Consider the following 18,760-nt stretch of genomic DNA (forward strand, 5'->3'; position numbering starts at 1 on the left):
TAGAGACAAACAACATTGAGATGGCAAGATAGAAAGAATTGTGTGGAGATTGATTGATTCTCAATCATATATCCAAGTGAGAGATTGTTAGAACTCAAAGCCCACATCAGTGGGACTTTAGGAAAGCAAAGGGTGAGGGGCTAACTATAAATAAAAGCCCCCTCCACATTTCTAAGTGCACCAGAATCTTCTTCCTTCTATATAGTTTTTTGAGTCAGATTTTGTGAGGAGTTCTCTTAATTCAAGATAGGGATAAAATTGTTTTCTCATTATAATTAAAAAACTGATTGTAATTTAGGGGTTTTCCATTAAAAGTTTTTTCTACTCTTTGTCTCGTAGTTTTTTTTTCCTTAGTTTGTTTTGACGGTTTTTTCACATTAATCTTTGTATTTCATTTATTACTTTCAATTTCTTTTATCTTGTTATTGTTTTGTGCGAAGGATTCAATTTCCCAACATAGGAAACACCTGCTATATGATCTGCCTCTTGCATGCGATGCTACAGTGTCTAACAGGAATCAAATGAGGAAGGGCTTTAGGAGGAAAGTTATTTTAGGAGCAAGAATAAATAGTAAAATAATAAAAAACTAGTTTTTGAAAGTTTAAATATGAATGAATTTTATAAAAAAATTTAAAAACTAAAAAATAGAGAACGTAAATAGAAATATTGGAATGTAAATAGTTCCACCCTTCAATTGTATTAGGCTCAAACTAAAACGTTGATGTGGCCAATGTAGGGTTGGATGATGTGAAATAGTGATTGGATGATTTATGATTACTTGATTAGTCATTTAGGAATATATTAAGTAAACACTATATAAATGAGATATATCATAAACTTAAATTTTGAATTAAAATGTAATATGAAGTACGCATATTCTTATTTGGGATTCTTAATAGAATACCATATCAAAAATATAATCTTGTTAACTTCACATGTGCTGTGACTGTTGAAGGACAAAAAGTTATCAAATATCCACAAAACAAACTGTGCTTATACAAATGTATGTGAGTGTATGTACATTAATTTCTTGTAAGAGTTAAAGACTTGTTGGTACAAACAAAAGAATAAGTACACCAAAAGATATAATACAAAAATCAATGAAGCAAAGAAGAAAAAAAGAAATAGAAAAGAATTCTTCTGTATTTTGTTACAGACAAAATGTGAAGGGAGCACACCAAGCAGATTTGAAATTGTCTTCTGGGGACTCACAACATTTCTGCATTGAACACTGCATGTCCCTTTGGTGGTGCAGAATGATTGCTAATCTGACTAATCTCACTGACATATTCTTCACCATCTGGTGATTCCAATCCATCTCCTAGTGACCCTGCCCCAACATATTGTTGCACTACCAACACTGAAGCAGTTGCTGCAAAATCAGAAGATGCTAACAAATCCCCAATTGCTCCTATCTCAGGACACTCACTCCAATCAGTGAGTCCTGCTGTGAGTGGTGATATCATTCCTTGACCTCTCCCAACAATGAATAGGTCATGAATGTCATCCATTGTCCTTATTGCTGCCACTGTCTCCTCCCCATTGTTAACCACCTTCTCAATGAAATCAACTGAATCATCATTCCCGTTTCTCATCTTAAACTCATGTATAAGCTTTTCATCAAGCTGTTTCTCTATATCCTTATCTGTTTCCACTTTCAGCACCCCTGGATCATTTATACTAACTTGAATCACTGGCTCAGATACTTGTTCCCCTGGAACAAAACGCATTATGGTAAGGCTTATCCCTGGATGCTCCAACATTCTCCATCCATAACACAATGCCTCTCTATCATCTGGTCCTCCAAAAAAAAGTATAGCTACATGATGAGATACTTGGTTTGCAGCCAAACGGTTAGAGCCACTTAAGCCTCTATCAACTAGAATTCCTACTGAGCAAGGTGCATTTGCTAGTACATTCTGGTTGATAGCTCGAAATGCCATGTTTGTAGCTTCCATGCCACCATCAACAGTTTGTTGTTTATGAAAAGGAACAATTAAAAGAGAAACACGTTTGTCCTCAGCCAAGTTGCATATATCTTCATGCATTGTGGAATAAGGGGAGATTGCTGTCAAGGGTTGCACAGTGACACAAGAAGCGTGTTTCTCATAGTTTTGAAAGGCACTGATTATGTGGTCACTTTGAGCTTCTGTCCTATTAAGGGCAGGGCGTTCTTGTTTTGTAGTGTTGTGAACAATGAGCATGGCTGATGTACGGCCACTAAGCTCCACCAAATGGACCACATAGACGCATATTGGGGACTTCTTTGTTGGATTAGAGGCTTCAAGGAGGTTGATTATTGTTGGGACATTTCGAGGGCTATGTACACACACTAAGACTCTGAACTCTGCATCTGGTTTTGATATTTGAATGGTTCTTCTTTTGTAATATCTGCATCCCCTTGATGGCTTGTATATGACTGATACAGCAGGTACAATAATTCCAGTCATTATCACGGTTATAACCACCATGATTGCAAATGATTCTTCATCAAAAACCTGCAAGCAGTTGTAAGTGAACAACATGAGTAAATGAATCTTAGAGAGGAATTAAAAATACCAACATTAGTATGCTCCCCTCAAACGGGATATCAGAGTTAGATGGCTAGGGGAGACCACTGTCATTGGGCTAAGCGAAAAAAACATACCAAGTGGATTAGACACTATGCCTTAACTCAAAACCTTATGACAACGCATCTATGTTTCCTTCCATTCATGTGTTTAATCCATTTTTTAACTAACTTGAGACTCCCTAACACTTAAAATTTCCAACAATTAAAGTACATCATAAATGGAAAAGTAAAACTAAAAGAAAAAGTACAATAAAAGTAAATGGCAATAGTACTGTAGTGTTAGTACGTTCTGGTCCTTTCCAACATTAAGCACGACCATTTCAACAAGGCCTTTTGTGTTCATGAGTAAGCCAAGGGTAGCTCCTTCACGCACTGGCATTTGGTAAAAGATCGCAACCATGAGAGTTCCAACAATTTTGCCAATGCAGGCAAGAAAAATGACAAGAATAAGAATTGCCCAGGTGAAGGAACCTTTGATGAGTCCTATATTAGTTTTAAGCCCACTAATGGCGAAAAAGAGAGGGAGCAGAAGTCCTGAAACAAAGTCGTCAAGCTTGTCTACAAGAGTAATACCGAGTGGTCCATTTGGGATAGCCAAACCAAAAGCAAAAGCTCCAAAAACAGAATGAGTTCCAATAGCATCTGTGATGAAACCAGAGATCATGACCCCAGCTAGTATGAGACATATATATAACTCGCTGAAGGATTCTCCTTCAGGGGTATTCTTAACTATCCATAATGCTGCTGGTCTAACAGCATAAACACAAAAGGCCACAAATACAGCACTAGACAATACAACCCAAAGGGAAGCCAAGGATGTTGTTTCATTATCAGCCAAGGCAATGGCTAAAGCTAAGAGAATCCAAGCACACACATCATTAATGAGTGCAGATGAAAGAGCTAGCCTTCCCAACTCTGTGTTGATGAGTTTGAGCTCTGCAAGGATCCTAGCAAGAACAGGAAATGCAGTGACAGAGAGAGCAACACCAAGGAATAAAATGTAAGTGCCTTGGGTCATGTTACTATCATATTCTCTGTTCAGAAGCAAGGAAAAAACAGCTCCAACGCTGAAAGGCAAGACCATGCCAGCAATTGCAGCCGCCACTGCTTTTCTACCTACACTGCGTAAAATTGTTATGTCCATCTCCAATCCCACCAAGAAGAGAAAATAAAGGAGACCAACATTTGCCATTGTTTCAATCACCATCACACTCCTTAGAGGAAACACTGCATTAGCAAATGCTTCGCTTTTCCCAAGCACCGAAGGACCCAATATTACTCCACCCTGTAAACACGAACACCCCACGTTACAAAAATTAAAATCTATTAGCAATGACTATGTGATGATTAATTTCTTTCTCTATAAAATAAAGGGTATGCTATATTTACAAATTTTTTGTTTATAAACTACACTGTGTATTCCCGGAAATACATTCCTAGTCGAATATATTCCCGGGAATACATAGTTGATTTCTTTTTTTTTTGGAGTTACCCAACCCTAATTACCTCTTTGAGGCGAGTTAGCTCCCTCCGGTATCCCCACAAGCTTCGACTCTTTGAGCCGGCTATGAGACTAATCCAGAGTGCGGGGTCAGTGATGGCTAAAGGTTCAGCCCCCTCCCCAAGAATTGCATTCAGCGGGAATGGAACACATGTCCAATGCATTGAGATCAATAAATTTGTGATGGTAAAGAAATAAAACTAACCAAGACTTCAGCAATTACGCGTGGCTGCCGAAAGGGTTTGAGAATGAAGACGAATATGCGGGTGGCAGCCACAACTAAAGTTAATTGCAAGATAAAAAGTGGAAGAGAATAATCCAAAGGGTTATCTCCTTGCCATATCCCATTTGTTGTTATCATGGTTGGTGCATAGCACACTATAGTGTCCTCCGTTTTGTTTCCTTGATCTCCCATTTTTTTTTTCTTCTTCTAATTACCTTTCTATATTGCTACGACAACTTTCACTTCCTCTTATAAGCAATCCTAATAGAGGAATCTTTCATGTGTCAAATATATATTCTTTTACCATGGCATTAACAGCATATATATATATATATGTATTTATGTTTCACAACAGCACCGTTTAGTTGCCGAGCTTTGAATGCAAAAACTGAATCCAAAAGAACATGATTATGTCTTCTTCTTGGACAAATATGAAGATGGATGAAAATGATGTAAGAAGAAGGATGATGAAAAATAAAAGTGAGAGCAAGGCAGAGAGAGAAGAAGTGAGGTTCGTTTCGTTTTGGTGGTTGTCCACTCCAAGTGGGAGCTCTAGTTAAATTCTACGGCCTATATATGTTGCACAGAGGGAGGGGCTCATAAAATTTTACTACTATCTATTTTAAGAATGTCTCATGATATTGTGTGGGGATGAATGAGTTTGTGCAATTCTAATTGGCTAATGAATATAAAACGAGCATAATGTAAATCATATAATTATTGTCATTTTAATTTTCTAAAAAGTTGACATTAATATTGTCCGTTCAAAAATGAAAAGTGTACCAATTTAGTCAACCAATATTTAAAGGGCTTTATACCTATCTGGAGTGACAGCGGAGGTTGAGATTTTGCAGCAAAGACATTTACCCATGGGGTTCATATTTTTTTAAAATAAAAAAAATTAAGGCACATAATTTGATGAGTTTATAGCAAGAGATTATTTTTCTACAGTGACAGGAGAAGTATAAATCTCATCTTTAAAATGTTATCAATTCACAAAATTGACATTAATGTATGGGGTTTCTTTTCTTCTTTTTTTGGTAAGCAATGTATGGGGTTTCAACTTCTACAATAACAACAGAAGATCAAGATTCCCGCAAAGAGAGAAATATAGTGCGGTTCACCATGTTTTTTTTAAAATAAAAAAAAACATTTGTTGAGTTAGATGCAAAAAGAAAATGCTTATGCATAATAGTAGAAGTATTTTCCCCTTAATTTATAAGGTATTTAATTTTTTATTTAAAGATAGAAAATTGAAAAAAAAAATCACAGTGAATTTTGGATATGAAAGAAAGGGGAATAAACATAGAGGAATGTAGGCCAAAAACTAAAATAAAAAAAAAATGTGATTTACCGAAATTCTTTTTAAAAATATGAAGAACTATGATTTACTTTTCCTGATTTTAAGCCTCTCTTTCACTTTAAAATTGCTTACTATTTCGCCTCATGTGTCTAAAGTTTGCAAAAAATAATTTTTATTTACAAAATGTATAAGTTAACGTTTTCCATTCTCATATATATTATTTATACGACTTTAAGAATTTTTATATTCAATATAATGAATGATATATATTATAATATAAAGAAACAATTCATCCAATGGAGAATTACGTATTAATAAAAGAAATCAAGAACAGAAAGTACCATATGTCACTCAGTACAATGAATTAAATAAAAAATAAAAGAAATTAAAGATAACGCTATCAAAATAAATCAAAATTGTTTCATCTGAAAATGCGCCTTCAAATAAGTAAATAAAATATGGGAAAAATATTTCTGCAGTTAATGCAAATAAGTTATCTGTATTTATTTCCAAAAGGACGTCGTTTTGGTATTGAAATCTTAAAAAATTATAAATATAAAGACTATTATAACCCTGAAATAAATTAAAATTATAAAAACACCATGATTTTCGCCCCAAAACGACGTCGTATTGACTTACTGCAGATAACTTATCTGCAGTAACTGCAGAAAAAATGAACCAATAAAATATAATACAAATTAATGAATGATCGAATAAAGAAACACATCTCAGTCTCACGTAGTCAAGGGGTCTTTCGGTCGGTTTCTTAAAAATCTTACTTTACATGTCTAAAATCAATTGTTAAAATCATATATGAATTTGTACAAAAACTCGTTTAATAAAAAAGTCTCAGACTTTAATTTAAAAGTTCAACCTAAAAATCCTTCAGACTGACTTGATATAATTTTTTTTTATTTTATATTTTTTATATTATTCGTAATAACTCTCTTTTTTCTCAACCTATTTCACTGTATTTTATTGGTTAAATAAATTTTTTAAATGATTTTGTTTTATATTATACTTTTTGGATATACATCAAATTTATGAATTTTTGTAAAATTATTAGTGCTGAGGATCAGGCTTTTTGACCCTTTTGCCCCTCATTAATTAATTAATAACCAATTTGCTCCTCCCCCAGAACTATCCACCATCATGCCCCCATTTAATCGATCAAGTTGAGCTTTTAGCCGATTAAATTGACAAAATATAGGAAACATGAAACACGAAATTTGATCGACTAAAAGTTCAAATTGATCGATTAAATTTCGGGGAGATTTAATCGACTAAAAGCATTATTTAGTCGATTAAATTGCGCAGAAACCCCTATATCCAGCCCTCTCTCGGTTTCATTTGCAATATTTTCGTTTTGTACCCCATCTATCTCTTGTTTGTCAGCGGATGATCCTTCCAATCACGATTACATTTCATCCCACCATCTCTAAAGCCTGAATATTGTCAAATCATTGTCATTCCACTTATATTCTCATTTGTTGCCCCCAAATCCAAACCCAAATCCCCAAAATTCGAACTCTACTCCCAAATTCGTGTGAAAGATGAGCTCAAGTCCAAACATGTATGTTACAATGATCTACTATGATGGAAAGCATTATGAAGGCCCCAATGGTGTTCAATTTGAAGGAAAAACGAAAATGTTGAAAATCAAACGGGGCACTATGTACAATGAGCTGAAGGGGAGAATTCATCAAAAATTGGGGCTACAAGGCAGCCAATGCGTTCAATGGATGATCGCCAAGGTAGAGTCTAATGTTAGTAAGGATGCTATATTCTACATTGGTAATGATATATGTGACATGAAGATGTGGAATGTGTCATAGATGCAATTGTTGATCGAAAATTTCAAAATTTTATTGAGATATATGTTGAAATAGACGGTGGTCAATCTTCATCTGCACCTATGCATGAAAGAAGTCAGAGTCAAGAAGACAGAGTCATCAGTTTATCTGCACTTGCACCTGTCTTAAGTCAGATAACACTGAGGGAAATAGACGAGGATGAGCATGAGGAGGATATGGACAATGATGACGACGGTGAACCTGAGAGTGTTATTCCGCTAGGTGACACCTCAGATACGGACGTAGAGGGAAATTTTGACGCTGACACAAACTCAGGAAGTCTGAGTTCCCAGGTTATGCCACCACTTCGTGTTGACCCTGTTAGCAGTGGTAAGATAGTAAATTAAAGTTTTAAATGAATATTTCATATTTTTTTTATCATTCCTAGGGTTCGAACTCGACACCTCTTCTGCCGCTGCCGAACCTGGTTCTGGTTTGTCTTACGGCCTCAACCTCTTCCACCACGATGACTCCGAGAAGGAAAAACCCGATGATGGTGGTGGTGATGATGATGATTATAAGCATCGAGTTCCTGCGAAGAAGGTGCGGCTGCAGAAGTTGAAGGATGATTTGAAGAGTTTGCCGGATTATGAGGGGTTTGATGCATTTAAGAATGTCCCTCTGGAGCTGCTTGCCGGATGTGGGTGGTCCGAAGGGATGGCGACGGAGAAGAATGCCAAGGAGGATGTGAAGGTGGTGCGATACCAGAGGAGGGCAGGGAGGGAAGGTTTGGGTTTCGTTGGTGATGATCGTGCTTCCATTCGGAGTAAGAACAAGAAGAAACATAAGGAGGAGGAAGGGGAAGGAGGAACAAAGGAGAGTGGGAAGATTGTTAGAATTGTTGGGGGAAGAAATACTGGATCCAAGGCTAGTGTTGTTAGGAGTATTGGGGATGATTGGCTTGTTTTGAAGCTTTCAAGGAATGGAGAGCAAGTGAAAGTGAAGATGGATGATGTTGCTGAATCGGGGTCCGTAGAAAAAGAGAGGTGCTTGAAGAAATTGAAGATTCAACGCGGTGATAAGGATAAAGGGTTGAAGAATAAGCGTGATAGGGATGACGCAAGGAGAGGGCACGGTGAGGTTAAGGATCAAGAGAAGAAGAGAGCGGGTGTTAATGGGGATCGTAGGAAGGAAGAGCGGGGGAAGAGAAAGGTTTCTTGGCTTACAAGTCACATTCGGGTTAGGGTAATCAGCAGAGATTTCAAGGGGGGCCGGTTATATTTGAAGGAGGGAGAGGTTCTGGATGTTGTTGAGCCTACTACTTGTGATATTTCTATGGATGAGAGCAAGGAGATCATTCAAGGGGTATCCCAAGATCTTCTAGAGACAGCTACATGTGGGGGACTGGTTCTTGTTCTGTATGGTAAACATAAGGGAGCATATGGTAGTCTGATTGAGAGGGATTTGGACCGCAAAATCGGCATTGTTAGGGATGCTGATACCCATGAGCTGCTCCAGGTGAAACTTGAACAAATTGCAGAGTATATAGGGGACCCAAGCTTTTTGGGACATTGATTTTGTTTTATACATTGCAATGTATGAACAAATTTACAAGTTTGCATCTTGAGAGTCCCAAATTCATTTTCTTTTCTCTTTAACACCCTGATATGATTTTATGATTAAATTGTATGTGTTGCTTTGGAACTTTTCAGTTGAAGCTTTTATTTTGGACGTGTGGTATTCATATATCTAGTGCCAGACAAATGACATTCTATTTTCATAGTTTTGTTACACAGTCATTATCTAAGTAAATAGGTGTTATGGCATGTCTTATATTTTAGGAAAGTTATGATTATCATTTATTGATTTGTGTATGATTTCATCTCATCCTTTAGTGGCTGCGTTGTCATTGCACTTGTAGTATATTCTAGTTGAGTAGTTAGCAACCTCAGTGGATTCTCTGGTAAGTTGAATCCATTGTAGGATTCTTATGGATGAAATACCCATCAGAACCTTCAAATCAGATAAAAAAACTTATTTGAAAACTTCTATGAACAGATGTATGATCTAGACTAGAGAGACTGAATCATTCAATTTTTTTATCATTGTGAGTTTATATTGGTCGGTAAAAGTGCATCCATCATCTAATGTCATCATTTTCATCTTAAGCATTGTTCTTGAAAATTATCAATGGTATTGATTCAGGAGCTTTGGAAACAGTTCTCTATAAAACGGGGTCCATTGAGAATATAAGTTGCTGCTTCTGTGGTTCCTTTCGATTCGTGCAAGCCTACAAGGCAACCCTTATTTTTAATTAAGGATCTGCTGGTAAGCTAACTGTTTACGTCGTTATTTCTCCTATATTTGTAAATAGTTTATTTCAAGGTTCGATTCCATTTCAGTTTAGGTGCATTGGTTTTTCTGCTTAGTTCATTGTTTTTTGTTTTTTGTTTTTATTATTTTTTTCATTATTAATTATAACTTGGAAATAACATTAGTCATACACAGTCAGTAATGGTCACATAAATTGGGGATAACTTTTTTAAGCATTTTACCTAAGAAGTCCGTGTAAATTCTTGATCAGAACCTCATTTAATTGTGGGAAATAAGAGAAAGTATTGCTTAACTTTCCGTCAATAGTTTTACCACTTTCTGTTTCTGTGTTTGCTGAAAGAGGAAGATGCTTGGTCGAACCGAGAGCTGCTCAAGAATATCTTTTCTGAGAGCAAAAGTGCAGAGTAATAATCAGGATTGCCAACAGGAACAATCTACTCTGACTAAGAGAAACCCTCTTCAACTATACGCAAGCGTATGTGTCAAGCAATATAGGGTATTGCAGCCCCAGATTTATCGTCCTCAGGGAGCAGTTGTGAAGTAAGAAACGCTAAAGGAAACTTAATTTGTAAAATGGAGCAATAAAAGAAAGTACTATTCTCAGCTAAGCTTCACAAAGAGCAATCTCTGGGCAGCTAGTTAAACAATGCTAACTATTCTGAACCAGATGAGCGCAGTGAATGACTTAGTACGGTCATCGAATAAAAAAAAATCAATTTAAGTAACGTCAAGAGCAGTCAATGAAATGAAAGTAAGAGCATCAGCTGGTAAAACACAGTTTAGTTATCGTGAGGGAAAGGTTGTGGTAGAAGTTTGAATTAAGATTAATTTCAGAAAAAGTCAAGTAGGTGTCACGGGTTCCATGTTTTCATCCCTTTGGTTAACCCTGCTTGGTAGCATATTTTACAAGTGGATTTTGCTCCTTCCCTTGTTTTGCTATAGGTAAGCAGAGGGCAGGGCCCTACTCTCCACGTTACTCCATAGTACTTGGAGTTATATGCAAGGAAACCATGCTGCCTTCTCAAAAGAGCATGGATTCACATGGCAGTGCTCCCCATTCCAGGTGTTTCTCCCTCCTTTCTTCAGGCTAAACTACCCCAGGATTTTGAGAATGCTCCACACGCCTTTGTCAGTGTTTCATCAACCGAGTGGACCCGGGATGAGGTTGCCAGCCCAAAGGGTTTCACAAAATCAATAAATTAAACCAAAGAGCAACTCAAAATTCATTTATAAAATATGTGTTCCTTACAAAGTTATCCTAAGACAAAAGGGATTACTTCTATGGAACCCTCACCTACTTAGAGGAAGTTAGCTCCTAGTGAGCATTTTTACAAAAAGAAAACAAAGAGATAACGAGTCCTAGGATGGGCGCTGATGATCCCCTTTATGAGGATTGCTTGTTCCTTTTATAGGGTTCTTCATTTGATCTCCATTGTTCCTTTCATCAAGGGTCATGCTTTGTCTAAATCCTCTCCAATCGTAGCCTTGCTTCTTGCCAGCTTGGCCTTAAATGGAAGTGGTCCCCCTTGCTTTTGGCTCCCTTTGTGAGTAGGAGTATCGGATTCAGGGAGGCACCTCCACTCCTTCTGTTGCAGCTGACGTGGCTGCTTTTGATTGCTCAGCTCCCTTGCTTCCGTACTGTAGCAGAGGTAGCACCTCCACCTTCTCTGTTGTGGCTGACGTGGCGGCTTCCCATTGCCTTCTTTGACTGCTGTTGTACTACAACAGGTTTTTCCTTTCTGCGCAACCCTCCTTCCTCTCTCTTCATTTTGTGGTTCCTTCTGATGGCCTTAGGTGTCCTGAACAAAGCAAACTAACCCAATAGTCATATGTGAAAAAGATAATGTTAAATTTGCTCCAGATCTACCTTAATTCCCATTTTCGGTATTGCTCTGGTCCACTATTCAAAACAGTTGCTCTATTTGGAAAGAAGAAGGTTGAGGGGAGTGATTTATAACCAAACATGGGTTTTGTGGAACAATTTACACTTAATGGGCCTCAACTTTTGAGGACCATCATCACCCCAAAACTAGATATTACTCGTCCCGAGTAATCCTTCACAACCAACAGTCTTCTTGTGACAGGTTAATGCTCCTTGAGATTATCGATGAAGAGTTAACTTAACTCCTTCTCTTGCTTCATTAGAGCACTCATCTGACTTGTGAGTTTCACCAGCTTTATTGTGTGTGTGACCTCTTCCACTCTTTTAGCCAGTTTCCCACAGAGTTGCTTCCGGATTGAACTTTTCGGCTTGATTTTTTCTCTTACTTTCTAGCTCCCTTCTCTATTTCTTTCTTTTCAGGTCTTTTAACTGGAAGTCAATTACCCTCGTCTTTGCGTAGGGCTGACCTTCAACAGCATGCTCTTTGAGCGGCTCTTACTCTTACCTTGATGACTTGAGCTCTTTGAGCGAATTTTTTTTTTGGAGCAGAGGAGCTGACCCTTCTTCTTTTTTTTTGTTTTTTTTTTGTTTTTTTTTTGTTTTTTTTTTGTTTTTGTTTTAAATTAGGGGCAGAGTAATTTATTTGAACAGTCTGAAGTTCTTTCCTTGGTAACTCAATAAGTCCACTGAATAATAGAGTGTCCGATTTTTGGAGTGCTACTTTTTGTGCATGGTGTTGCTCCAAATCAGAGTGATGCTCTATGTTGCTTTGTTAGAAACTGTAAACTCTTTAGGGCATCTCAAGGAGCAAAATCCTGGGCAAAAAGAATCATTGAGTAGATCAGGACACTTAGGACGGTAAACTTAGCAAGAGTTAAAAACAATGAAAAAAATAAAACAGGGTGGCGAATCCCTGGTACACCGCAGAAGTCATTTATCTAAGAGCAAAGTCAGTAACATTCCACCACAGAACTTTTCATGCATTCATTCCAACAGATTTAAACAAGTTAAAAAGGATAGGGAACGAATGAACCTGGGGTCACCATAGTGACCCTTAATGCTCTCCAGTTTCTTGTCTTGCTCCGCTAAACGGAGCATTTGTTATTGCTTCTGGAGGGAAGACATTTGGAAACGGTGGATATGGAGTTTGTCCCTTGAATTTTTCTCCCCAGTTACTGGCGAAGATTTGATCCCGAGCTCTGTAGTACAATCGGAGTTGAATTTCCTCCTCTTTGCTTTTCATCAATTCATCTTTCAAGAGCCCGATCTCCTTTTTCCAGTCTTTTCTGTTTTTTCGTAGGCTTGCTCCCTCTCTTCCATTTTCTTGTTCATCATCTCCACTGCTTTCACCAGGTCTTTCTCCGTGTTTTGCAAGGTTGAGGATCCTTCTCCTTCCTCGATCTTCCTTTTCAAAGGCAATAGTCCAGCATTTTTTATCTGGTCAAGTTCATTCTGCAGGGCCACCTTTTCTTTGTTAATGAGCAAGCTAGCTTCTTTCAGAGATTGCAGCTCCCTTCCAACTGTGTCTTCTAAGGCTTGCACTTGAGTGGCTAGAAGGTCTGCTCCGAGACCGAACATAGTTTGACATTGAGTCATGTCAGTTGTCTCGACTAGGAACTTCCTTCGTCCACTCTTTGCAGGAGCTCTCTTAAAGGGAAGTTTTTCCCTTCTTGGAGTTTTCTGAGGTTCTTCCTTCACATTGCCCGAAACTTCAGCTTCTTCTTCTTCCGCCTTTCCTTCTTTTTCTTCTTTCTCTTCTTTTTCTTCTTCCTCCTCACTTTCCAATCCTTCATTATCTCTGATTCTTTTTATCGTGGACTGATCAATGTCCGACCCTTCTGGAATGATTTCATCCGAAATCGGGATATTGGCCTTTAGACCAGACCTCTTGCACATTTCAGTGACCAGACAAGGGAAAAAAAGGGGGAGTTTCTTGGTGCATTTGCCACCAGTTGTTTGTAGACAATCCTCCCAACATCAAACTTCTTCTTAGTTAAGATGCAGAAGACCAGCACTGCTCTTTCCCAGTTTACTCTAGAGTCATTGCTCACGGGAATCAGACGGGAGTTAATAAAATGCATCCATACCTTTGCTTCGAATTTGAGTTGCTTCCTAGGGATGGATTCCTTGGTTCCCCAGGTTGCTCCTTCTGAGCCTATTTCTCGGAGCACTTCTCCAGTTATGGCCTCATCTCCTCGGCCAGCACAGTATCTATCAAACTCATCTTGTTCAGCAGGAACTGAAGCAGTGTTATATGCTTCGTTGATTTCTTCAGGGGAGAAGTCTACTTTCACGCCTCTGATGAGGAGTTTTGGGAGGTCTTCTTTCTTCATCCCCTCCAAGAATGCAGTCACAAACTCGATGCGAGCTCTTGAGGGAGGCTCAACGAAGAGTTCCCAATCCAGTTCTGCTATATCCTCGGTCAGCCACCGGTCGAGATCTCCGTGTTTGGAGCTACTGAGGACTATGCCCCGTTCTGGTATGACTGTGCGGTCGACTGTGGTTTGCTCAGGCTTGAGCTTTTTCCCTGTTCGGGTCCTCTTCTTGGAGATAGAAGCAACAGGTATAATGGCCTTTGGATGTGTCATGGCGTAATGTTCTGAGTAGGAGGGATGATGTGAGGAGTAAAGGTTGGATTTTTTTGGGTTGAAGGAGAAAAGATTATGAGAATGAAATAATAGTTCTGAGTTTGTTTATAAAGGTAAGAAGGAGAGGATATGAAGGTTAAAACGCTCTGTATGGTGGTGATCGTGGCTTTGCTGAGTGGTGGATATGGGGGGAAAGAGCGTCTGCTGCACATAAATGCCTGGGGGAAAGCAACTGTCCTCTGCTCTGACGATTTCTTCTTTTTGAAACTGCTACTCCCGCTTGATTGGAGGGATATGACAGCACGACGTGGAGCTGTTATCCTTCCGTTGCTTCCGCCACTCGGTTTCCTCTCTCTTTTTTCGCATGCGGCCCATTGCAGGCCCTTGGGTTAAAAGGGGCAAGTGGATCAGCCCAATTAGAACTTGGTTTCAACATTGAGGGATCAAATTCTAAGTGTTGGTTGTTCCTTGCTTTTGGGATCAGGTTGCTCAAGAGCAACCCCAAAACTAGCTTCCTGCAATGGTTAGCACATTAATTTTTTCAAACAAAGACAATAATAAAAAGAATGACGTAGAAATAAATCTGGGTTGTCTCCCAGTAGCACTTCGTTTATAGTCTTAGCTCGACTTGTTGCTCCTTGGGTCAGACTTCAGCTGGGTCATCGAGATGAGAAGTCAGTTTCTCATGCTCCTTGATCCCTCTATTATACTTTTTGAGTCTGTGTCCATTTACCCTGAGCGTTGCTCCAGATGTTTCATGAGCAATGGTAAATGCTCCATTGGGAAGTGCTTCAGTGATTGCATAAGGTCCCTCCCATCTTGATTTCAACTTTCCAGGAAACAATTTCAATCTGGATCGATACAGTAGCACTTTATCTCCAACTTCTAACTCTCTCTTGATAAGCTTTTTGTCGTGCCACTTTTTCATCTTCTCCTTGTAGAGGTTGGCGTTTTCATATGCCTTGCTCCAGAATTCTTCCAGTTCAACCAACTGGAGCAACCTCTTTTCCCCAGCCATTCTGGAATCCATGTTTAGCAATGTGATTGCCCAGAATGCTTTGTGTTGAAGTTCCAGAGGCAAGTGACACGCTTTTCCAAATACCAACTTATAGGGGGAGCAGCCAATGGGCGATCGATAAGCTGTTCGATATGCCCATAGGGATTCATCCAATTTGTTGGACCAATCTTTTCTATCTGGGTTTACGACCTTTTCCAGGATTGTTTTTATCTCCCTGTTGGACACCTCTACCTGCCCGCTGGTCTGTGGGTGGTAAGGGGTGGCAATTTTGTGCTGCACTCCATATTTCTTCAGGAGCAATTGGAATTGTTTGTTCACGAAATGTGTACCCCCGTCGCTGATAATTGCTCCAGGGGTTCCAAATCGAGTGAAAATATTCTTCTTGATGAACTTCAGCACTATCCTGGCATCATTGGTGGGGGTAGCAACAGCTTCTACCCATTTCGACACATAGTCAACTGCAACAAGTATATACTTGTTTCCAAAGGAAGGTGGGAAAGGCCCCATGAAATCAATGCCCCATACATCGAACAATTCAACTTCCATTATTGGGACAAGGGGCATTTCATGTTTTCTTGTAATGTTCCCTGTTCTCTGGCACCTGTCACATTTTTTAACAAAAATATTAGCATCTTTAAACAAGGAGGGCCAGTATAGACCTGACTGCAGCACTTTAGCTGCTGTTCTTGCTCCAGCAAAGTGTCCTCCATAAGGGGAGTTGTGGCATTGCTCCAGTATTTTCTGTTTTTCTTCTTCAGGGATACACCTTCGAAGTAATTGATCAGAACACCTTTTGTAGAGCAAAGGGTCGTCCCAGAAATACTGCTTAGCTTCGTGATGGAACCTCTTTCTCCCTTGGTGATTCAAGTGGTATGGCCAGCAGCCAGGTAGTTTGCAATATCTGCAAACCAAGGAGCTTGTCTTTCAGATATCATCAGCAGCTGCTCATCAGAGAATGTCTCCTTGATATGATCTCCGTCTTGTGGGCTTACCCTCTCTAATCGAGATAAGTGGTCAGCTACCTTGTTATCACTTCCTCTCCGGTCCTTGGTCTCAAGGTCAAATTCTTGGAGCAACAGTACCCATCTAATTAGTCTTGGTTTGGCATCCTTCTTAGCAAAGAGTTGCTTGATTGCTGAATGATCAGTGAATACTGTGACTTTGGAGCATATTAGATATGAACGAAACTTGTCACATGCAAATACAATTGCCAGCATCTCCTTCTTTGTCACTGTGTAGTTGGCTTGTGCCGGAGTAAGAGTTCTACTAGCGTAGTAAACAGTTCTGAAGATTTTGTCTTTTCGCTGCCCAAGAACTGCTCCCAAGCCAAAATCGCTGGCGTCACACATTAGTTCAAAAGGAAGACTCCAATCTGGGCTTTGAATGATGGGTGCGGACACCAGTCTCGACTTGAGCTCCAGGAAGGCTGTCAAACATTTTTCATCAAAATTGAACTTCCTGTCTTGCTCCAGAAGCTCACAAAGTGGTTTGGCGATTTTGGAGAAGTCTTTAATGAAACGTATGTAGAACCCAGCATGTCCCAAGAAGCTTCTGATCCCTTTTACTGTAGTAGGGGAAGATAGCTTCTCAATTGCTTCCACCTTAGCCTTGTCCACCTCGAGGCCCTTGCATGAGATCTTGTGTCCTAGCACGATGCCTTCTCTTACCATGAAGTGGCATTTCTCCCAATTCAGCACTAAATTGCTCTTGACACATCTTTTCAATACCTGTTCAAGGTTATTAAGGCAAGTAGGAAAAGAGCAACCGATGACAGAAAAATCATCCATGAAAATTTCTATTGCTTCCCCTACCAAATCAGTAAACAAAGCAAACATGCATCTTTGAAAAGTTGCAAGGGCATTACATAGCCCAAAAGGCATTCTTCTGAATGCGAACGTCCCAAAGGGGCACGTAAAAGTGGTTTTGTGTTGGTCTTCAGGAGCAACCGGGATTTGGTTGTATCCCGAATACCCATCTAAGAAACAAAAGAATTCTTTCCCAGCTAGATGATCCAACATTTGGTCAATAAAAGGAAGGGGGAAATGATCCTTTCGGGTAGCATTATTTAATTTCCTGTAGTCTTGACAAATCCTCCACCCAGTTATTTTTTTGGTGGCTATTAACTCTTGTTTGTCATTTTCAACTACAGTAATGCCACCCTTTTTTGGAACGCATTGTACAGGAGCAACCCATTTACTATCTGAGATGGGATAGATTATACCTGCATCAAGCCATTTGATGATTTCTTTTCTTACCACTTCCTTCATATTGGGATTCAGCCTCCTTTGATGCTCCACAGATGAGCTGTCAGGGTCTTGGAGCAAAATCTTGTGCATGCAAATTGTTGGGCTAATTCCTTTTATGTCAGCCATGGTCCAGCCGATTGCTCCTTTATAGTCTTTGAGCTTTTGTGTGAGTTGAAGTTCCTGTTCATGGGTTAGCAAAGAAGAAATAATCACAGGGAGAGTGTTGTCTTTACCTAAATAAGTGTATTTCAGGTGTTCAGGTAAGGGTTTTAACTCCAAGGTAGGTGGTTGCTCTACTGAAGGCAATTTCGGTCTTTGCTCCTGCTCTGATCGGTTTAAAGATTCAAAGGCCCTTTCTTTCCTTCCCTGGGGTTGGTGGAAACTGATGGATGCAATGTATTCCTCCAGCTCTTCAAAGTCCTTCATGCCTATCTCTGGCTGCAAATGCTCCTGTTGTTCTTCTCTTATGACCGAGTCAAGGATCGAAATACTAAAGCATTCCTCAGTGTCATCTTCATCGAACTTTATTGCTTTAATGACATTAAACTTCACTTCTTCTCCATTTACACTCATAGAAAGTTCTCCCTTTCTGACATTTATGATAGCATCACCGGTAGCCAGGAATGGTCTGCCCAGAATTATTGGAACTTCTTGATCTGCTTCAAAGTCTAAGATGATGAAGTCAGCTGGTAGAATGAACTTGTCTACTTGGACAAGGACATTCTCAATTTTTCCTTCTGGCTTGGCTATAATTCTTCCCAACTGTACACGGGATGGTGAATATACCAGGATCTTTTAGTTTGGGAGGAATTTTAGTCAGGTACTTGCACGACTGTTGAGTGAGGGCTACGGTCTCAAACTCTTCGATCTTTCTTCTTTTTGACAAAATGTCCTTCATAAATTTTGCATACGAAGGCATTTGCTCCAGAGCTTCTACCAGAGGAATGTTTATGTGAAGTTGTTTCATCAAGTCAAGAAACTGGCTAAACTGCTTATCCTCGTGTTGCTTTTTCAACCTCTGTGGAAAAGGAGGCTCAATCGGCTCACTCCTTCTCTTGCATGGGGGAACATAAGTTGGAACTGAAACTGGTTCACTGACTTTTGTTGCTCCAAGGTCTGCTATAGGTGTCTTTCCATCTCGTAGGCTTATAGCATTTCAATGCTCCTGGTTATCCTGAGACGGCTTTTCTGTGTCACTAGGGAGTGTCCCTGGTTGCCTCTGTTTGAGTGCTCCAGCCAGCTGACCAATTTGGGTTTCTAGGTTTCGCATAGCTGCGCTGTTCTGATTCATGTACTCCTT

General features: G+C 39.3%; 3 protein-coding genes across 3 annotated transcripts; 1 reads left to right on the forward strand and 2 right to left on the reverse strand.

Annotated features, from left to right (window-relative positions):
* Positions 1–1,208: 1,208 nt before the first annotated feature.
* On the reverse strand, positions 1,209–4,488 carry LOC133289750 (cation/H(+) antiporter 15-like). Its single transcript, XM_061487750.1, has 3 exons — positions 4,279–4,488; positions 2,859–3,857; positions 1,209–2,498 (listed from the first exon to the last, which is right to left on the reverse strand). The coding sequence occupies exons 1-3, from the start codon at positions 4,486–4,488 to the stop codon at positions 1,209–1,211; spliced, it is 2,499 nt and encodes an 832-aa protein (XP_061343734.1).
* A 2,849-nt stretch (positions 4,489–7,337) lies between these two features.
* LOC133289751 (protein MOS2-like) lies at positions 7,338–8,967 on the forward strand. The gene is made up of 2 exons (XM_061487751.1): positions 7,338–7,353; positions 7,841–8,967. Exons 1-2 carry the CDS (start codon positions 7,338–7,340, stop codon positions 8,965–8,967), a joined length of 1,143 nt encoding a protein of 380 aa, XP_061343735.1.
* Positions 8,968–14,839: 5,872 nt separating this feature from the next.
* Positions 14,840–15,226, reverse strand: LOC133289752 (uncharacterized). The gene has a single exon (XM_061487752.1). The coding sequence runs from the start codon at positions 15,224–15,226 to the stop codon at positions 14,840–14,842; it is 387 nt and encodes a 128-aa protein (XP_061343736.1).
* Positions 15,227–18,760: the final 3,534 nt, after the last annotated feature.

The sequence above is a fragment of the Gastrolobium bilobum genome, unplaced genomic scaffold (assembly GCF_033153095.1).
Source record: "Gastrolobium bilobum isolate Gb01-03AN ecotype WA unplaced genomic scaffold, APGP_CSIRO_Gbil_v1 utg26082, whole genome shotgun sequence".
Lineage (NCBI taxonomy): Eukaryota > Viridiplantae > Streptophyta > Magnoliopsida > Fabales > Fabaceae > Gastrolobium > Gastrolobium bilobum.